The sequence below is a fragment of the Lacerta agilis genome, chromosome 6 (assembly GCF_009819535.1).
Source record: "Lacerta agilis isolate rLacAgi1 chromosome 6, rLacAgi1.pri, whole genome shotgun sequence".
Lineage (NCBI taxonomy): Eukaryota > Metazoa > Chordata > Lepidosauria > Squamata > Lacertidae > Lacerta > Lacerta agilis.
In genome coordinates, this window is record NC_046317.1 from 40,034,190 (window position 1) to 40,052,627 (window position 18,438).

General features: G+C 42.0%; 1 protein-coding gene across 2 annotated transcripts in view; it reads left to right on the forward strand.

Moving 5' to 3' along the window:
* The window catches only part of CC2D1B (coiled-coil and C2 domain containing 1B), a 40,421-nt gene that overhangs the window by 17,671 nt on the left and 4,312 nt on the right, over positions 1–18,438 (forward strand). For both annotated transcript variants that reach the window (XM_033152139.1, XM_033152140.1), the window contains exons 9-22: positions 1,114–1,189; positions 2,924–3,019; positions 4,149–4,279; positions 5,217–5,289; positions 5,937–6,061; positions 6,694–6,889; positions 8,766–8,938; positions 10,436–10,561; positions 12,032–12,090; positions 12,679–12,795; positions 13,219–13,292; positions 14,099–14,157; positions 15,883–15,934; positions 17,149–17,248. In XM_033152139.1, the coding sequence (XP_033008030.1) occupies positions 1,114–1,189; positions 2,924–3,019; positions 4,149–4,279; positions 5,217–5,289; positions 5,937–6,061; positions 6,694–6,889; positions 8,766–8,938; positions 10,436–10,561; positions 12,032–12,090; positions 12,679–12,795; positions 13,219–13,292; positions 14,099–14,157; positions 15,883–15,934; positions 17,149–17,248 (1,457 nt within the window). The remainder of the gene's footprint in view (positions 1–1,113; positions 1,190–2,923; positions 3,020–4,148; positions 4,280–5,216; positions 5,290–5,936; positions 6,062–6,693; positions 6,890–8,765; positions 8,939–10,435; positions 10,562–12,031; positions 12,091–12,678; positions 12,796–13,218; positions 13,293–14,098; positions 14,158–15,882; positions 15,935–17,148; positions 17,249–18,438) is intronic.

Sequence of the window (18,438 nt, forward strand, 5' to 3'; positions counted from 1 at the left end):
GGTGTTGGGGATCTTGAGGAGTCTGTAGAATATTTCTTTTTCTGTGGGTAAACGTATATGTTACTTTCAACATGGGGATTTGCACCCCCATGGCCAACTTCCAACCCCAGGCGTACATGAGTTGGAGCCACGACATACTGAGTTTTCCAACCTCTTCCAGTGGGTCACCATGGAGCTGAATTGGAAAAGAGGCAACTCAGTATAATGGCCCTGACTCATGCAGTAAATTCTGCTTTGTAATATGGCTGTGTAGTGGGGAAATCACCATGAACTAACTGACCCCATGGTAAATGTAACATATGGACCAGCTCTCTGTTCCTTTCTTTTTAGAGTGAAAGTCACAATTCTCCAGCTTTCTTGTGTCAGGATCCCTAAAGCAGAATTGCAAATACAAAAGTATTGAAGGGGAATGAGGTGATTTGTGCATGTGCTGGGGACTGAATGGATACATCCATCAAAGAGAGAAAGCGGAGACTTAGGGTCGCAGGAGCGCATCTTGCTAACATCTGGAATCCACATCCCATCCCTTCTTATTTTTGAATCCTAAACAGAAGTTCTATGATTCAATGCAAGTTGTTCTTTGCAACAGTAGTTATGGCTAGAAATTTGAGAATGCCTTGCCCATGGGAGGTCCAGGGAATGGACCTTTTCTGTGGTGGCTCCTTGTTTGTGAAGTGCTCTCCTTGGGGAAGCTTGCCTGGTGCCTTCATTACATATCTTTAGGTACCAGATGAAAACATTTCTCTATAACCAGGCCTTTGGCTGGTTAACATTCTATGTCTGTTTAAACAATCTATGTCTTTTTAAATGTGTTTGTGGGAGGTTGTTGGTTTGTTCTTGTTCTTATTACATGTTTTGGGTTCTTATTTTGTATTTTTATGTTGTGAACCACCCTGTGATCTTGGGATGAATGGTGGTATACAAATAATAATAATAATAATAATAATAATAATAATAATAATAATAATAATAATAATAAATATAGTAATTTCAATGAGTGTAGATATCTGGGATGCTGTATATGTGTGCTAGTTCTGTGGTCAAAGCACCATTCTGTGAACTGAGTTGAGATCAATGTCATAAAGACCCTGTGGCTTTGCATTTTTGTTGCAGAAGTTCAGCCTGGTTCTGGAAGCACTGGACAGTGGGCAGCCAGTAGACCTCAGGGATATGCCTCCAGCACCACAAGGTAAGAGCAAAGGAGATAAATGATCTTTCCAGTAACTAGAATACACTGAATTGCAGATAAAAGATCAAGGTTTACCACACTGACTTCAGATATCCTGTGGTAAAAACCCCGCGAAGGATCTGTGATGTTGTGAAACCATCAGACTTTCATAGTTTCAGTTTTCTAATGGCATACTGCTTTCGCTTCCAGATCATTATAAAGAAGCAAGTGAACCATATCTTATATAGTGTATTGCATGCTGATTTTTTTCCTGTCTTAAGTAACTTTGCAGTCATTTGTTTTATTTCTCAAAACCAGGTATGCTCCATATTTTGGCTTCTGAAATTGAAGTATCCTATGCTCTGTTTCCACTGATGTCTCTTTGTGTGGTTTTTTCTTCTTCAGTGAATGCATCTTCATTTGTCCCCTGCATGTCTCTGCTTAAGGTTAAGCGTCTGCTGAAGGGATATTGTGTTTCTGAGCAGTCCAAGGTCCAAATCTTGCACCTGAGAGAATGCATTTGCTATGTACAGTGCTGTTTTAGTGTTATGTGACTCCACCTATTTTTATCTGTTTGCAATTACTTATAAACCATTACATCAATTTCATGCCCGTGCTGTTATGTAAACTGAATTTTAAACTGATTTTGTTTGGGATTTCTAGGATTTAGAATTAATTACATAAAATTTGTTGAGTGGTTGTCCCTATTTACTGAGAATTGGAACTGCTTGGACAGCTAACAAATATGTAAGTTAGGTATTGGTGTTCTTAGATCACAACCACAGTGCAAGCCAGCACTGCAAAAACATTGATGCAAGACACAGATCCTTGTGGATTTCCGAAATTCTCAAATAGGGTGACAATAAAACCGCTAACAAATCACAGAATCCTTCTGTGAATACAGAGGTGATCTTTGATTTGGTGGTGGTTTTGAAGGAATTCATGTTAAAAAGTATGAGGCCCCATTAGAAACCATACCTGGGGTCAAAGCTTTTGTGCCACAACAACACTGAAAAGCAACATTTTTTATGCTTCAGTTAATGGAGACACAGATGTGACATGCAATTTCAAGAGGTTCCATTTTACGGGATCCAGTGTGTCAGGCTTACTCTCTCTCTCTCTCTCTCTCTCTCTCTCCCCCCCCCCCCTCTCTATATTCCCCTCTCTCACTCCACACTCCCTTTGTCTCTCTGGCATGCCATTCCTTTCCTCCCTCTTCCCTTCTCTCTCCTGTGGCACCCCATTTTCTCTTGCCTAGCAGCTTAATTCTTTTCTCCCTAGTCTCCCAGGTTACTCACCTATACTTCTCCTTTCCTCTCAGTTGCTCTGCTTTCTGTTCAGCTGCTTCAGGTGCTAATCTGAGCCTTGAAAAGCACATAGAACTGAAAGAAGCAGTAGGGGCAACTTCTCTTCAAATTTCCTCCTACATCACTTTGTACTTTTCAAGAGAGGGTAAGGTAACCACCCTCGCCACCACATGATGATGGCAGTGATGGGTGGAGGGTTCTAGAGGTTTTGTGGGCGCTGGGAAAAGTATTCAGCGGTGCCATTGTGCCTATGGGTGGCATGCTGGCAACCCCAGACTTAGAGCGACATTTGTTCCCATTGGAAAAAACAGCTTCTCTTTACAGTACCAAATTTTCTTTGGCTCTTGTTGAATTATGTTGCAACTGTAGTGAAGAATTTGTATCTCCACGCTTCCGTGCCTTTTATAAACTGTATTAAATTCTTTTCCCTTGACACCCACCTTTTCAGACCTTGAAAGTCCAGAAATGATACAGCTTCCCTCAAAACAGGCACCATCTGTAGCTGTGGAAACCACCCTTCCTGTGACAGCACCAGACAGTCAAGGTAATAAAGCTTCGGATAAGATATGTTTTAAAGCAAAGCCTCTCTCTTGTGAGGTGTATTATATAGGTTAGAAACTCAGATCATAGTACAATATAATAGGTACGACCAGCGTTTCTAATCTACATAAGTGCAGCCTGTGAAATTGTAGCGCAGAATTGGAGAAACTCAGAAATACCTAGATTGGACGACTGGTTACTTAAAATTTGGCATTTCACTTCAATAGTTAAATTAACAAATATTTATTAGGTTCAGGTAACAAATTAGGTAACAGATATTAATTAGGCAAGCTAGACAGAGCAGCAATACTTCCATTGAAAAATGAAGCTTATCCATCGCTTATTGGAGTGACAGAACATGAAACAATATTTGTCTATATATGCTTTTGGTAGATACTGCATCAGTCATATGCTTGGGTGAAATTTAATGGTAAATTTAAAAAAAAATTAATGGTGATTTCCAATTCTAATTTTTGAATAAGTATAAAATCAAATGAGTAAATGGTTAATTTTTAATAAGTAAGCAGGTAACACTTTATGGTAATATATACATATATATCTAGGTTACAACTTTTTGATAGGTTATACATATGGAAAAGGCAGGGAATGGTCTTAAATGGATGAACCATAGTTTCTTGTTTGAAATATTCCAATTATATACATATATATATATAGTCTTAAGTATGCAGATATTTGTACTGTTTTCTTTTTGTATTGTGTGTATGTGTGTGAGAGAGAGAGCACACACACACACATACATATATGCATATATAAGTCTGTCTTTCCATATATTGCAACATACACCTTCCAGAAAAGAATAAAATGTGTCTTTCTTTGAGAGACACAAACACCAGAAGCATTTTTCCATTTTGTTTTTTTAATACTGTTGCATCTGTTTGTTTCAATGGGAAAAGGATAAAATGGGTTAAAGCACAGATGGGGGAACCACTGACCCTCCAGAAGGTGTTGGGCTCCAGCTCCAACCAGTGTGGTGAGTGTTAAAGGATAGTAGGAGTTGTGGTCCAGCGACACCTGGAAGACGAGACGTTTTCCTCCCTTAGGTGAAAGTGCAAGAAGCAGGTGCCTATATTGTGGCTGAGCTCATATGATGCTTTCTTTGGATGCTTTTAAAGGTCCCTTGCCTCAGCCAAAAACTGTGATGGAGGCTTTGCAGCAGAGGCTGGAGAAATACAAAGCAGCAGCCGCTCAAGCCAAAGCAAGTGGAGATGATCGGAAGAGCAGGATGCACGAGAGGATAGCCAAGGTAAAGAAGAAGAAGAAGCTGTGTGTGCTACCACAAAAGTCCCTTGGTTGTAATCATTTTGTTGTGAGCCTCTGCTGTGATATATCGGATCACAAAAGATACTGATTATATAACAGCAGTGAGAGGATCTGCTCCTGTTTGAGTGTATTACACCTATCCGGACCTGACTGCGTTGGCCCATTTCAAAGTGCTGACTTTGACCTATAAAGCCTTAAATTGCTCAGGACCACGATAACCCAAAGGCCTCTCACCATATTAACCAACCTGGACCTTACGGTTATCATCTGAGACCCCTCTACAGGAGGTCTGGAGGGTGGCAACATGAGAATGGGCCATTTCTGTGGTGACTCCCTGTTTTTGGAATGTTTTCCCCAGGGAGGCTCGTCTGGCGCCTTCATTACATATCTTGGGGAGCCAGGCGAAAACATTTCTCTATAACCAGGCAGTATACAAATTTGATAAATAAAAATAATAATTGTTAGACTTGTGGAATGCAAGCTCGTTGGCTGGTGAATTTCTGCATCACATATTGCATATTACACTCTGAGAATGTGATTATCAAACTTGCCCGCATTAAACTCAGAAAGACTTACTTCTGAGGAGACACATATAGAATTGCACTCTGAATAATGTTAACCATCTTTTCATCACATTTACTAAGAATAAATCTTTCAGTCCTTTTCTTAAAGCCATGTGGAGGGGCTGTTGCATCTGTGTACTGCAAGCCCAGCAACAGATGCAGTACCTGGAGGAAGGTTTGCGATTTTCTAGCTACAAAATGTTCTGCTTGGAGTGCTCTTAAAATGTTTTCTAATCCTTATGGCATAAAGGGAAACACAATAAACGAGTGACAAATATGTTTTTATCTCCCCCTCCCCACAACCCCCCACAACCTGTGAGATGGCTGTGTTCTCTAACGAAAATTTATCCTTAACAGCAATACCAAGATGCCATAAGAGCCCATAAAGCAGGAAGGAAAGTGAATTTTGGTGAACTACCAGTTCCCCCTGGTAAGTATGCAACATTGTCAGGGCTGTGAGTTGAAATGTGAAATACCCTTGTGTAAGTGCTTTGTTCCTAGCACATTTGCCAAAAATGCTTCAGGAGACTCCTTCCTACTCTGCTTTGTTAGGAGACTGGGTTGGCTCCATGACAACACTACAGAATGTGCTATGAAACTGCTTATTGTGACTGTAAACTTTCATGACGATGCACGATAGCAGCACAGAGGGCCTCTTGAATTGCAAGTTAGATCGCTGGTTTTCAGTTGGTGGATTGGGACCCAATACCAGGTCATGACCCCTGAGCTAAGGTGGGTTGCAACAGCACCATGCAACATATGACCCGTTTGAGGAGCTGGCTTGTTAAAATTAGCCATAATTAGCGTTAAACACAGCTCCCAGTTCACAAACAATTTAACTAAAATTGAAAGCTTCCAAACTTTTCCTCCTCCTTGGCCTGAATGTGTCAGTGATCTATTTTGTGGGCAGCTGCTGGAGCTCATGCTCAATACTCTCAGAACTTGTATCTTCTGAGTATAATGATAATTGTCATTTCAGCTTTTAAAATCTGTAGTTCTCCTCATAAATGTGTGTTGTATTCATCTTCATTTATTTTCAAGCCTTTCTTCTGGGTTTTTCTTCCCTTTTCTTTTCAGGTTTTCCTCCAATTCCTGGACTGGCTCCTGCAGACGACAATACAGTTGCTGCCGTCCTTGAAAATGCTAACAGGCTGGTTAAGATGGAGGAGGAAGAGGATAAAGAAGAGGAGGAGGAAGATGAGGTGTGTTGCTTAAAAATCTGTTTGCTTACAGATGCAGAAGAATATTCTTAGCATTTTAAAATGTAAGTTAGAGCCAGCTATTTCAAAAGCTGCTGGTTTTGTTTTGTTTTTTAATCCTACTAACCTAGAATTACATACACTGAAACATTTCCAATCACCACTTCAATTCCTTTTAACCCATCAGGTTAGTCATGCTCATGCTTTTGAACAGGTCTACTCTGAGTAGCATTGGCCACAACTCAAGCTCTGGTAGTTAAAACTGCTTATTCCCCTTAATTTCCTACTGCTAACTGCTGAACTGGTTAACTCACAAACTTTGTGTTGGGGTACCTAGTAGTGGCTCATCTCCTGTTAAGCCACACTCTGCACTAGGACTTCAGATGATGAATCACTCTATAACCCATTTTGTTGAAGACGGCCTAGTGAGGATGACTACAATGCTGTTATTAAGGAGTTTCTCAGCCTCTTAAGATGACTTTCTGATCCCTTTAGCACAATAAAGGTATCTCTTCTGCAGCACCACAGCAGATGGCTGCTGTAATGGGATCCATTTGTTTAGTATCCGTCCTCATCTTGGGCCCTATATCTGAATTTCCTGCTCATTGCATTCAATTCCTTTCTGATCCCACTAGGGTGAGCCTTCCACACAGGCTCCAGCTCCCAAGAAGCCCACTCAGCTGCCTAAGAAACCAGTGCAAGTTGTTCAGCCAATAACTGTGCCATCTGCTGTAATCCCAGAAGAAACCTCTCCTGAGAAAGATATTTCTCAACCCACCACTGTAGCAGCCCCAGAGAAATCTGCATCCACTGAGCACATCTCTCCAGTTGGTAAGGACTCAAAAGGCTGGCTGAGGGTCTTATTTATTTCATTTACATCAAGTAAGACTGAGGAAGTGATGTATTTTAGATACTTAAAGGGTGTTAGGAAGGAAAAGGGGGAAACAGTTGTTCACGCAGAGGATAGAACAAGACAAAAATGGTACGCAAGAAATACGTTCTGTGAGGCTTAACAGAAGAAGCCTTTGGGACAAAGCCCTTGTTGGCTTTTCATTTTCTGAGCTGTGAAATGCTGTGTTTGGAGTGTTCGTAAGATGTTAACAAGCCCTCCCTTGCAGTAGAATAGAAAGGTATGTAGAATCTGGACAGCAAATGAGTGACAAATACGGATTCCTATTCTGACCCAAATCTCTCATTATTCACTTAAATGTGCACAGATCCCCTGCTGTAATCAAGATAACTACCTGGACACTGCTACTTGCACTAGTTCAAGCTAGTCAGTGTTTTGTCTTTCTCCTAAGCAGTTCAATGACACACACTTGACAGTGTTCCTTGGAGACATGCCACATATTTGCACAGCTTGGATGCAGATGGCAAGCTTGCATTTGAGAAAACAGGACTATCTCTAGGCTAGGTCTGTTTTTTCCTCTTACTTTAAGGAGCCTGGAAGAGCTGGTGCATGCCCTCTGGAAAAGTTCTTGTCTCCCTGATAAGTGTCCTTTCTGCCCCTCTTTTTTCATGTCCTCCCCCACTCCTCACAAATGTTGAGCTCCCACACACAGTTCAAGTATTCCGTCTGAGTCAAAGGCTGGCAAGCAAGGCTTTATCTAATGGATGTGGCTTTGGATGACTGGGCAGATTGCGCACAGGAGAAGCTATGGTGTGAGGGCGGAAATAAATAGAAGCCACTGCCACACATTTCTATCTGCACCATTAGCAGCCTATTCTGTGCGTCCCTGGGATGAGAAAACCTTCTGTTTCTCTCATACAGCCTTGTGTGCAGAGTGGGAATACAGCTAAGCAGGAAATGGCTTTCTGTAGGTGTTACTATTAGTATATCAAGCCCTTAATAACTTGGGACCAGTTTACCTGCAAGAACACTTTACCCCCCTATATTGCCCACTCAACTTCAGTCTGCAGATCTGGCACTGTTACAAGCAACAACTATTGCCCATTTCACATTTGTAAGATATCAATCTGATAGTATCTTATCACCAACACATTGGAACTCCCTGCCTATTGACATCAGGCAGGCAGCTTCGCTGTAGCTTTTATGACACCTGCTAAAAACATTTTTTTGTTTAGATGAGCTGACCCAGACGTGTAGAATGTGGGTGTATGTTTTAATATCTTTTGGGTTTACTGCTGAATTTATTCCTTTAATGTTTAAATTACTTGTTTTTACTGGTAATTTTATTGTTTATCCTCATTGTAAACTGCTTTGAGGGTGTGTGTTTTTTTAACAATCAAGTGGTTTATAAATTTTATAAATTTATAGATAAATAGATTCTCTCCTCCAATAGCACAGGCATGCTTTGTTTTATTGCACTTCTCACATATTGCTCATTGCGGGGACGTGGGTGCAGCTGCAAGCAGTCTGGTCACTTCCAGGGGAAGGAAGCCCTGCCGCTGCTGCCACCACCTCCCCCTTCTGGCCACAGGAGTGGAGCTGGCTAGGGTTGGAGGTGGGTTTTTCCCCTCCTGCCCCTGCAGCCAGGGGGGAGCCTGGCTTAATAGACTATATATAGTGCAAGCATAATTTTTATATGCAGTGGGGAACCAAAATGTTTACGTGACTCGGTTTATTGCAGTATTCACTTTATTGCAGTGGTCTGGAACCGAGCCTGAAATATCTTCAAATCTGAAAAGTGTTTAAAAAAACTAAACAAAACAATGACAACACCCTGGTTGTTTTGCTTCTTTGCAGCTTTAGAACACCTTGAATTCCTGGAGAGTAGAAGGAAACAGTACTTAAAGGCTGCAGTCCAGGCAAAGAAGAGAAATGATCTGGAACAAGCCAAGGCGTTCCTAAGAACAGCCAAGAGCTTGGAGCCGAAGATCGAGCGGGCAAAAAATGGCAAGCCGGTCGACATTTCGAAGGTTAGTAGAAAGATTCCTAAGAGCGTATCAGGTCTGCTTTGAAGGAAGCACTGTTCACACCACTATCTGTCGTCTGATGTCCTTTGTTGCCTTTGAACACAGCTCTTGTGGATTTTATTTCAGAAAAACATGTAATTCTTTTAAGAGAGAGGTAAGCTTTTCTGCAGTTGGTCCCGACCATAGGCCTGCACTCTCATCCTGGCTGTTACTCTGCCTCCTCTTCCTTGAATTGTAGAATTCTGAATTTGTTCAGTTGCACCCAGTCTCTCTCTCTCTCCCTCCTTCTCTCTCTCTCTCTCTCTCTCTCTCTCTCTCTCTCACACACACACACACACACACACACATGTATTTGTACATATGTATATTAACTATATAAAAATTTCACTTAAACGTGTGGTGCCTTGGAACGTAACCCGCATGTAAATGGGAGCTTGCTTGTATGTTTTATTCTCAGCCATCAAAATTGCCTCTTCTGAATTGTCATTTTGTACTTTCTAGCCACAATGTTGCCTACATGGCCTTACATTTTTGCAATGTTCACACATATAAAAATACATATGTGCAGGTTACAAAAATGAGACTTTGTTTTTACATATTGCCTTGTTACTTTGGGTGCCTCCAGTTTGGAAGATGAACAGAACTGACTGGGTTTATGGTTGTCCCTTAACATATATGAATGTAGTGCAAGGGTAGTCAACCTTTTTATACCTACTGCCCACTAATGCATCTTTCTTGATGGTAAGATTTCCTTACTACCCACCTGTGCTTGATGGAAGGAGGATTCAGCTTGTGCCGTAGAACCCCCTACCTCCCACCTAGAATCCTGAAACGCCCACTAGTGGGCGGTAGGGACCAGGTTGAGAACACCTGATGTAGTGGGTCAATTTTTTTCATATGCATGAGCTGTAGCCAACTATTTATGTTTGCCCTGGAATCCTTTGGTCTTCTGTTCTCTTGTTTGGTATCTTGAATCACTGCTGTGGTAATGATCAGAAGGGTAGGGCATTTCAAGATTTTTTAACACCTTACTTGAGGAATGTGGTAAACTTGCAGTCACTAGTTGGCTGTCTCCATTCTCATATTGATAATACTTGCAGTGTTGTTGGAAATTCAAGACAGTTGGATGTGTCATTCCTCGTCGTTTCCTGCAGGTCTCAGAAAACTGCTGTATTAGCACAGCGTTTGCAATGTGGTGTCCTCTAGGGGTTTGGATTACAACTCCCATCAGCCTCAGCCAGAAACCATGCTGGATGGCAAGTGGTGAGAGTTGTAGTCTGTAGCATGTTGAGGACACTAGATTGGGTGGGGAAGAGTGCTTTAACAGCATATTAGCTCAGTATGGCAGGGACCTTGAAAGTACCCTGCTACCCTTTCCTGATATCCTTCCCCCACCCCTTTTTTATTTGCTCTGAATGAGTGTCCCTATGTCAGTGCTCACCTTTCTCTGTCACAATTTTACCAGAGAAGCTCTGACATGTATTGTGTGTTGCTGTGTAGCTGCCATCACCACCTACAGATGATGAAGGTGACTTTATTATCATACACCATGAAGATGTCAGACTCTCTCAGAAAGCAGAAGAGGTGTACGTTCAGCTCATCAAGCTATTGAGAGACCAGCATGAGGTGTGTGACTCCTTCCTCTCCTGTAGCATTATCGATAGCTAAGGGTCCTGTAGTGGAAGTAGAATGTTCTCTATACTTTAAACTGGCCTATTTTGCATACAACTCTAGACTATTGTTCTTTTGTGATATATGCACAGGCATCAGTGACCCTCTCCTTTCCCTCAAGTCGCATGGGCAAAATCAGAAGCATCTTTTAAACTAACTTATATCTGAACTTGAAGCTCTGACATGTTAGGATCACACAGTGGTTTAGGATTCTGACTTTTAACAAACCATAGTTTAAACAAATGAGTGTGTGCAGATTGGTTGTTAGATTATTGGATGAACAGATTATTGGATGAATGTTATCTAGTTTTAAGAGTATATTTCTGATTTCCTTTTTGCAGCTGTGTTGGAGCAGAGGAGTGTAAACCCAAAGCTTAATTCTGCCCTTGTACAAAGATCATTAAACTATGATTTAGCACAAGAGTGGACAGTCTTTACCTCTCTGCCTACTGCCCTATCATCCAAAAGTGATTTGAAAATAAAGGTGCTCAGAAAAAGTTGCTGCTTTCTTTATAGGTTCCCCTGTGTGTATGTTTTTAAGAGGAAGTCAGAGAAAGGTTCTAGTGGCAGTGTTAACATATGTGAGTTATGGTACTAATACTATAACCCAGCGGCAGATTTTATGCAGCTGACTATATGCTCACTTGTGGAATGCTTCATTGGAGCTGGATTGGGTCACCCAGAAGGCAGCAAAAAGTAGAACAGAGATGAAAAGCTTTGAGAAATGCTGCCTTCAGAGATTTAAGTTATATGTAGTTGCTATAATATTTTACAAAAGGCTGTGAGATTGCTCTCAGCTTTGTGAAAGGAGCAGCTACACTACAAACTTCATGATCAGTTGTTTACTTTCCCCCCAATATTTTTGACAGTTCTGAATTCTGTTCCTTCATATCCTAAATTACGGCTTATCTCAGACTATATGGATAACTGAGGTTTACTAGTATTGTGTTTTAAAATGTATGCATGTTTTAGAAATGTATAATTTGCCATTTGTGCTTTGAGTAAACTGTATGACCAGTAATGGTCCTATTTGGACAATCAAATCTCAGCTTAATAACTGAGATTTTCACAAGCTTCAGGCAGCTACACACACATCCACTTTGTTCCTCATGAGTGCATGAACCAGCCACAAAGCCAACTGAACCATAATGGAAACTGGTTCCAAGTCATGGTTAAAAGTTGGCTCCCATAACCTGTCTTATTTGGAAGCCATTTCCCATAGTTGCTAGTTCAGACAATATGGAAAGCTTTAGTTTAAAGCTTCCTGGCTTGTTTCTCTGTTCCTGCAAAAGGAAGAGCAAAGTGGCTGCTTATGTTTATTTCAGCTTATTAAGCAGAGATTTGATTGTCTGAACGTGGCCAGCCGCTCTCTCAGATCAGTTTTTGAAGGTAGCTTGTGGTCTGACTTCCTTTTTCTGTTAATAGAAATGTTTGCAGTATTCGAAGCAGTTCACACATCTGGGAAATGTATCTGAAACTTCACGGTAGGTTTATTATGAGTTTAGTTTTGAAGGCACATCTCAGTTGGATGCAATACAAATTCCACTTGGCAGAATTAATTTTGCTTTTATGCCTTGGGTCTAATCATTTTGTGGCTGGGGAAAAAGTTGTTCCTCCCTTCTTAACTATGTAAAGTGTAACTTGGTTTTTTCACTTGAGGGGAAGTTCAATGGCATGTCCCTACGTTGGGTGAGCTGGAAAATTACAGCCTACATGGTGGGTGTCTCCATATGTCAAACAAGTAGGAAATTGCATGTTGAGCAACCGGTGTTCTGCTCCCTGTGCTTGCTTGATGAAGGTAGCTCCCAAATCCCATCAGTAATGAAAGCTAAGTCCCTCTGGTGCCCCACCGGCTTGATCAGTTTCTAGACAGTTTTCCCATTGACCTCTGGCAAGGAGCTATTTCTGCCTTAAGTGAAGCCCAGCCATTCTCTCATTTGAGTAGGAGTTGCCTCCATGAGTTTAGCAGCCACCCACTGATAACATGATTGAAACCAGAGAAGGCTCTGGCAGTATGCTTCCTGATCTTTCTCACTTTTACTTTATGTTTGTATTTCTGTGTTGTGTTTCAGGTTTGAGAAGCTGGCTCAGATTTGTAAAAAAGATCTGGACATCTTACAGCTTGCACAGGCCCAGGGGCTGGATCCCCCAAGCCACCACTTTGAAGAGAGAACCTTTAAAATTGTAAGGTATGGATGGCCAAAAGATGGGAAGGTTTCAAATGTCTTATCTCTGTAGATAGATGAGCTTTACAAAACCTTTCTGAACCTTACAAGATCAAGCATCTTGATGTTGCCTCAGTTGTAGCTTGTTCAATAGGCAAACAGACAAGGCTTGTTGGTTGGTTTTCCAGCTACTCTTGCCTTGTGCCACTGTAGCTTGGAGAGTGCCTGGGCTGCAGTGACCCAACAAACCATGGTTAAGCAAGGCTTTGTGGTTCATAAACTAACAACAAACCATGTTTTCACCCTGCAATTAGTTGTCAGAAAGCAAGCATGCTGTGTATTTCTTCATGATTCCTATTTCTACATGTTCACTACGTTAGGTATTGCAATGTGAAGTATGTCCAGATTGCTGGAGTAAACTGCTGTTTCTTTTTGTTTGCTTTGTAGAATATTTTCTGAACTCAGTAGCACAGAAATGCATCTTATCATTGTCCGAGGAATAAATCTACCAGCTCCACCAGGTAGTCTACCATTGACATGAATTTTTAAGATTCCTTCCTGCTCTGCAATCTTCCCTGCAGCTGACAGAGCTGGGAACTTGACCTCTGTTAATCAGTAGTTAGGAACATTTTGTTTTTATCAAGGAAATTGGGTCACAATCAGGAGCAAACATCTCTGAGTAGAGGCCTCTTCTTTCCTGCATAGGTTCACCCGCCCTTTAGGTTAGCTCTTGACCTTGCTATGGACTTCGGTTGGTTGGCCGAGGGGCCTGGTAGGATTTTTTCCACTTGGACTAGCCAAGGCGGTTTTTTCGCCTACCTCGTAGCAACTTGTCACAACTTTGGTTTGGCGGTTAGGCATTGGAAAAACATCAATAGAGGTGAGAAGGGGAGGTAGCGCCATCACCTGCCCCTCATTCGAAGGGTATTCCACTAAAGGATTCTGTGGGCATGGCCCTGTCCGAAGTCTAGGGAGGTTAGGGCCTAAGGCACGCCCCTAATGGTGATCACAGGGGGAGTTCCAGTAGATACGCATCACTAGGCGCCTTCCTGGTGGTTAACCCTTCCCGCACTTCCAACACACGGGTTGGGGTCGGATATAGTCTGTTAGGGTCCAATGCCTAAGCCAATACCGCTCAACATCCATAACCAATAAAGTTGTGGCCTTTCCGCCCATTAAACCTATATTACGTCTCACATGTCATTATTTCCCACGGGGAGGGAGGGACATTGCCACGCAATCAGCAGTCTTGTGTTCATAAGATTTGGCCCATTTTTATTTTTGTTTCTGCAGCTGTTTGCTCAGCTAAATTTCTCTCTTTGCACAGGTGTGGCACCCAATGATTTGGACGCATTTGTGAAATTTGAATTCCATTACCCAAATACAGTGAGTACACATCAAGGCTTTTCTCCCTCCTTAATTTCTAGACCCTAGGGTGACAGTTCCCTGTCAAGTATATTCAGATGCAAACCCTCAGTTTGCTGCCATGTAATATATGCACAAGGAAAAGGGGACAACAGAGGATGAGATGGTTGGACAGTGTTCTCGAAGCGACTGGCATGAGTTTGGCCAAACTGCGGGAGGCAGTGGAGGATAGGGGTACCTGGCGTGCTCTGGTCCATGGGGTCACAAAGAGTTGGACAGGACTGAATGACTGAACAACAATATATGCAAAGATTGGGAGAATGGATGACTTGTGCATTGCGTTAAGTGAGCAGCAGTGTAAGTATCAGGACGGGGTAGACGCGGAGCATAAAATAAAGGTGCAGAGAAGCCCTATCAGCTTTTGAAGTGGGTGGGATAACTGAGACGAGATTGGGACAAAGCAAGATCTGTGGTGCTGCAAAGAGACGATCTCATGGGTGTTATGAGAAGCAGAGAGGAAAAAACAAGGGTACAGAGAGATCAGGAGGGGAAAGCATGTGCTAAAGGGGGTTAACAAGGCTAAAAAGAAATCACCGGGGGGGGGGGGGTAAGAGACACAGAAATGAGCTTATTACTTACTACATTTATATACCACCTTTTCTCCCAAGGAGCTCAAGATGGTGCACATTGTTCTCATCCCTGTTTTATCTTCACAACAACCCAGTGAAGCAGGTTAGGCTGGGAGGTGGTTACTAGCCCAAGGTCATTGTGAGCTTCATGGCTGAGTGGGGATTCTAACCCTGGTCTCCCAGGTCATAGCTCTAACCATTACGCCACCCTTCAGCTCTCTTGAATTAACAAAAGTGAAAAGGTGGTCCTTTGGAGTGGCTTGACTTGCACATCCCTGCTTTAGAGCAATCAGCCCATGGTGGGGCAGGGTGGGGGGCGCGGAGCTTGGTCTTCACAAGTAAAGGCAAGGACAGAGAACCCCACTGGCTTTTCTGAGAATAGTTAGGAAGGCAGGGTCACTGGTGGCATCTCTGGTGGCCTTATCACAGTAGAAAGGAGAATGACATTTCTATTTGGGGTTGTATATGTGATGCTTGAGAGGCAGCTGGGGGAAGGAGCTGCCTCTGAAATAGAGAAAAGCCTATATTGCTTGATTACTAGGATATCATCTAGGACTGCTGGTAGTAATTGGGTCACATTGTCCTTGTTCACTCTCTAGAGACTTCTGCTGTGCTTTGGGCTAGAAGTTAATTTGTTTTGTTGTGTGATTGGGTTGTTAAAAAGAATAGTAATTGCTAAACAATCTCTTTGGAGCACTTCTGTTGCAACCTCTGAAGATCCATACCCCTTCCCTTCTTGGGGACAAGGAAGACAAATGAAAAGTTCCCGGAGAAATCTACCTGCATCAGGCTCTTGTTCTGCGGCAAAGCAAAACGACTGAATGGTGGTTGCAATGCTAGCATTGGATCTAACCTATCTTTTTAAGATCCCCATGCACCATTTGCTTCTATCTCTTGTATATTTCGTATTGAATCTCAGTATTTGCATTTTGTTGCATATTGAATGGGCTGTGTCCAAGAAAACTTTATCTACACTTATGCAGGACGTTGTTTCCAAATGAAAAGCAAACAAAGATGTTGTGATTTATGCTGAATATTAATGGTGTGTGGCTGCAGGTGTTTAGTTTTAGGGTTTTGTTTTGTTTTGTAAACCTATGTTTTGCTTTTATTAAAACAGGAGCAAGCTCAGAAAAGTAAAACATCAGTGATAAAAAATACCAACTGCCCAGGTGGGTCCATGTGCTTATACTATTATCGTCATCATTACGTTGTCTTTTCTTGGATTTTCATTTCAGGCTGAAAAGGATTAGCTCCATTTTATGTTTGCATCAGCTACCTGAACATAATTCGAAGACTCTCATTTCAGAGCAGTAGTAGTAATTTTGTATTTGTGGGTTTCTTAATTGAGGGATTTCTGCATATGTGATGATGTTCACCTAGCTCACAACACTGTTCTGTATAGTGGCAGCAGCTCTCAACAGTCATAGGCAGAGGCCTTTGCGAGGCCAACTGGAGATGGCCAAGGGCTGGGCCTGGAACTCTGCATGCTCTGCTACTGAGCTATACGACTCCAAAAGGACTTGTACCAGGAATATTTGGATCCCTCTGCATTCCACCCCTTAGAAGTCCAACATTGCTGTTCATTTTGCCACAGAAAAGACGTCACCCCCCCCCCCAAATGCATAGAATTGTTTGGGATCTATTATTTCACAGCTATTTAGCATGAATCCTGTAGCACTTTTATGCTGATTTTTTTTTTTAATTAAAACTTACTGGGGAGGGTAATATACTTAAGGACTTGCAGTCCTTTGTCTTGGCTCCTTATTCTCGCAAAGGAAAACGTAGGGACCAAGTCACTGTGTCATTCAGCACCCTAAGCTGTGATGTGGTGGATGAGGCGAAACAATGAAAAATGAATAGGTGCTTCTGCCCAAGCACCATTGTGTGCATACCAGGGACTTGCTAGGATCATGGCCCACCTGTTCATTTTTCTTCTAGGATTTCTTCCTGGTTTTCTTTGTTCATAGACTATGCATTTCATCATAACTTTTAATCCCTTTGTAGCTAATTTTCCTATTCTATAAAACAGAGAATTAATTGCCTAATGGGTTGCTTTTTGTTCTGAAGTGCTCCACGATGTATTTCTCACTGAAGTTTTATTTTAACTTTGTTGGCAATAATGGGAAGTTGCAGGACCCTCTGGAATGGAAGCAAGGGCAGAGCAGAAGACATATGAGACACACATGCACTCACATAAGGTACAATCCGTACCCCTCTCAGATATGCACCTGTGGGGCCCACTTGTTTGAAAGGTTTTTCCATGGCAAAATATCTCCCACCTGCTTATTTTGAGGCGTTGACCACATGCTTTTCTTGATCTTTTATTTGGTTCAGAGGCCTCTCATCAGCTGTTTGTATCTGATATCTGTCTGTGCATTTCCAGAATATGATCAGCTGTTCAAGCTGAACATTAACCGAAATCACAGAGGTTTCCGAAGAGCGATTCAGGCTAAAGGAATTAAATTTGAAATCTTCCACAAAGGGTGAGTGGATGTTCATGCCTAATGGGAAACAGTTTGATTGCTTGGGGGTCAAGGACTTTGTTAATTCTGTTTTAAAACAATTCTCAGATTTCTTTTGGAAGCTAAAAAAAAAATGTAACTCTTCGTTGCATACAATCTGTAGGCATCATTGCGTGTTTGGAATTTTTAGCTACAGGTTAGCTGAAGATATACAGTGGTACATCGGGTTAAGTACGCTTCAGGTTAAGAACTCCGCTTAAGAACAGAAATTGTGCTCTGGTGGCGCAGCGGCAGCAGGAGGTCCCATTCGCTAAAGTGGTGCTTCAGGTTAAGCACGCCTCAGGTTAAGAACGGACCTTCGGAACGAATTAAGTACTTAACCCGAGGTACCACTGTAGTTGAGAATATGGGAAGGAACTATTTTGAAGTCTTTGTAGAGATTTGCTCATCTGCAGTAGATACGTCTTTCAAACATTTGCAATGCTTGAACTTTTAGACTACAGTCATGCAATATTGGTCTTCTGCTTGATCTTCTTAGATGACTGACAGGTGCTGTATTTGGGTGTTGTTAACACTCTACTAAAGCCAAAAGCTGTGAAAACTCATGAGAATTTTGGCTCTATACTACCATGCCTGTACTGTATACTAAGGCTGGCAGTTCAGCAGGGATCGGGGGCTGTCAATCTTTTCATCCTGTAGGCCTCAATACATTTTTGTGCTGATTACATAGCAAAACAAAGAATCCCCTTTGCCAAGCAGGCCAGTTCACTGCATCTGATGCCTGTTGCCCCCAAGGGATCTAAGCCACAGCTGAAACAGACAGGACATGTACCCACATGACTGTTGTGGTGCGGGAGGGTGGAAATCTTTCATGATGAACTTCAGGTGCTTTTCTCCTTTCGGTTGAGTACTGCAAGGCTACATCTGTATCTCACACTGAATATCTTAAGTCAATTTGGCGTATAACAGTAAGAACAGCTGCCCTTATTTGCAGTGTGGCCTTTAGTGTCAAGTTGTCTGGCGTTAAAGAAACTGTTTGAAAGGATTCCTTAGTGGCCAAAATAATTTGCTTATAATAAACACTACAATGTATAACTGGGTTATAGCATTGACCACAACTTAGTTCCTGTTTCAGGGGCGTATAGTTTTAAGATTGTACAAGCTTCTTCATTGGGATGGGGTGCATGATTGTTTAGGCTAAAAGGAAACAG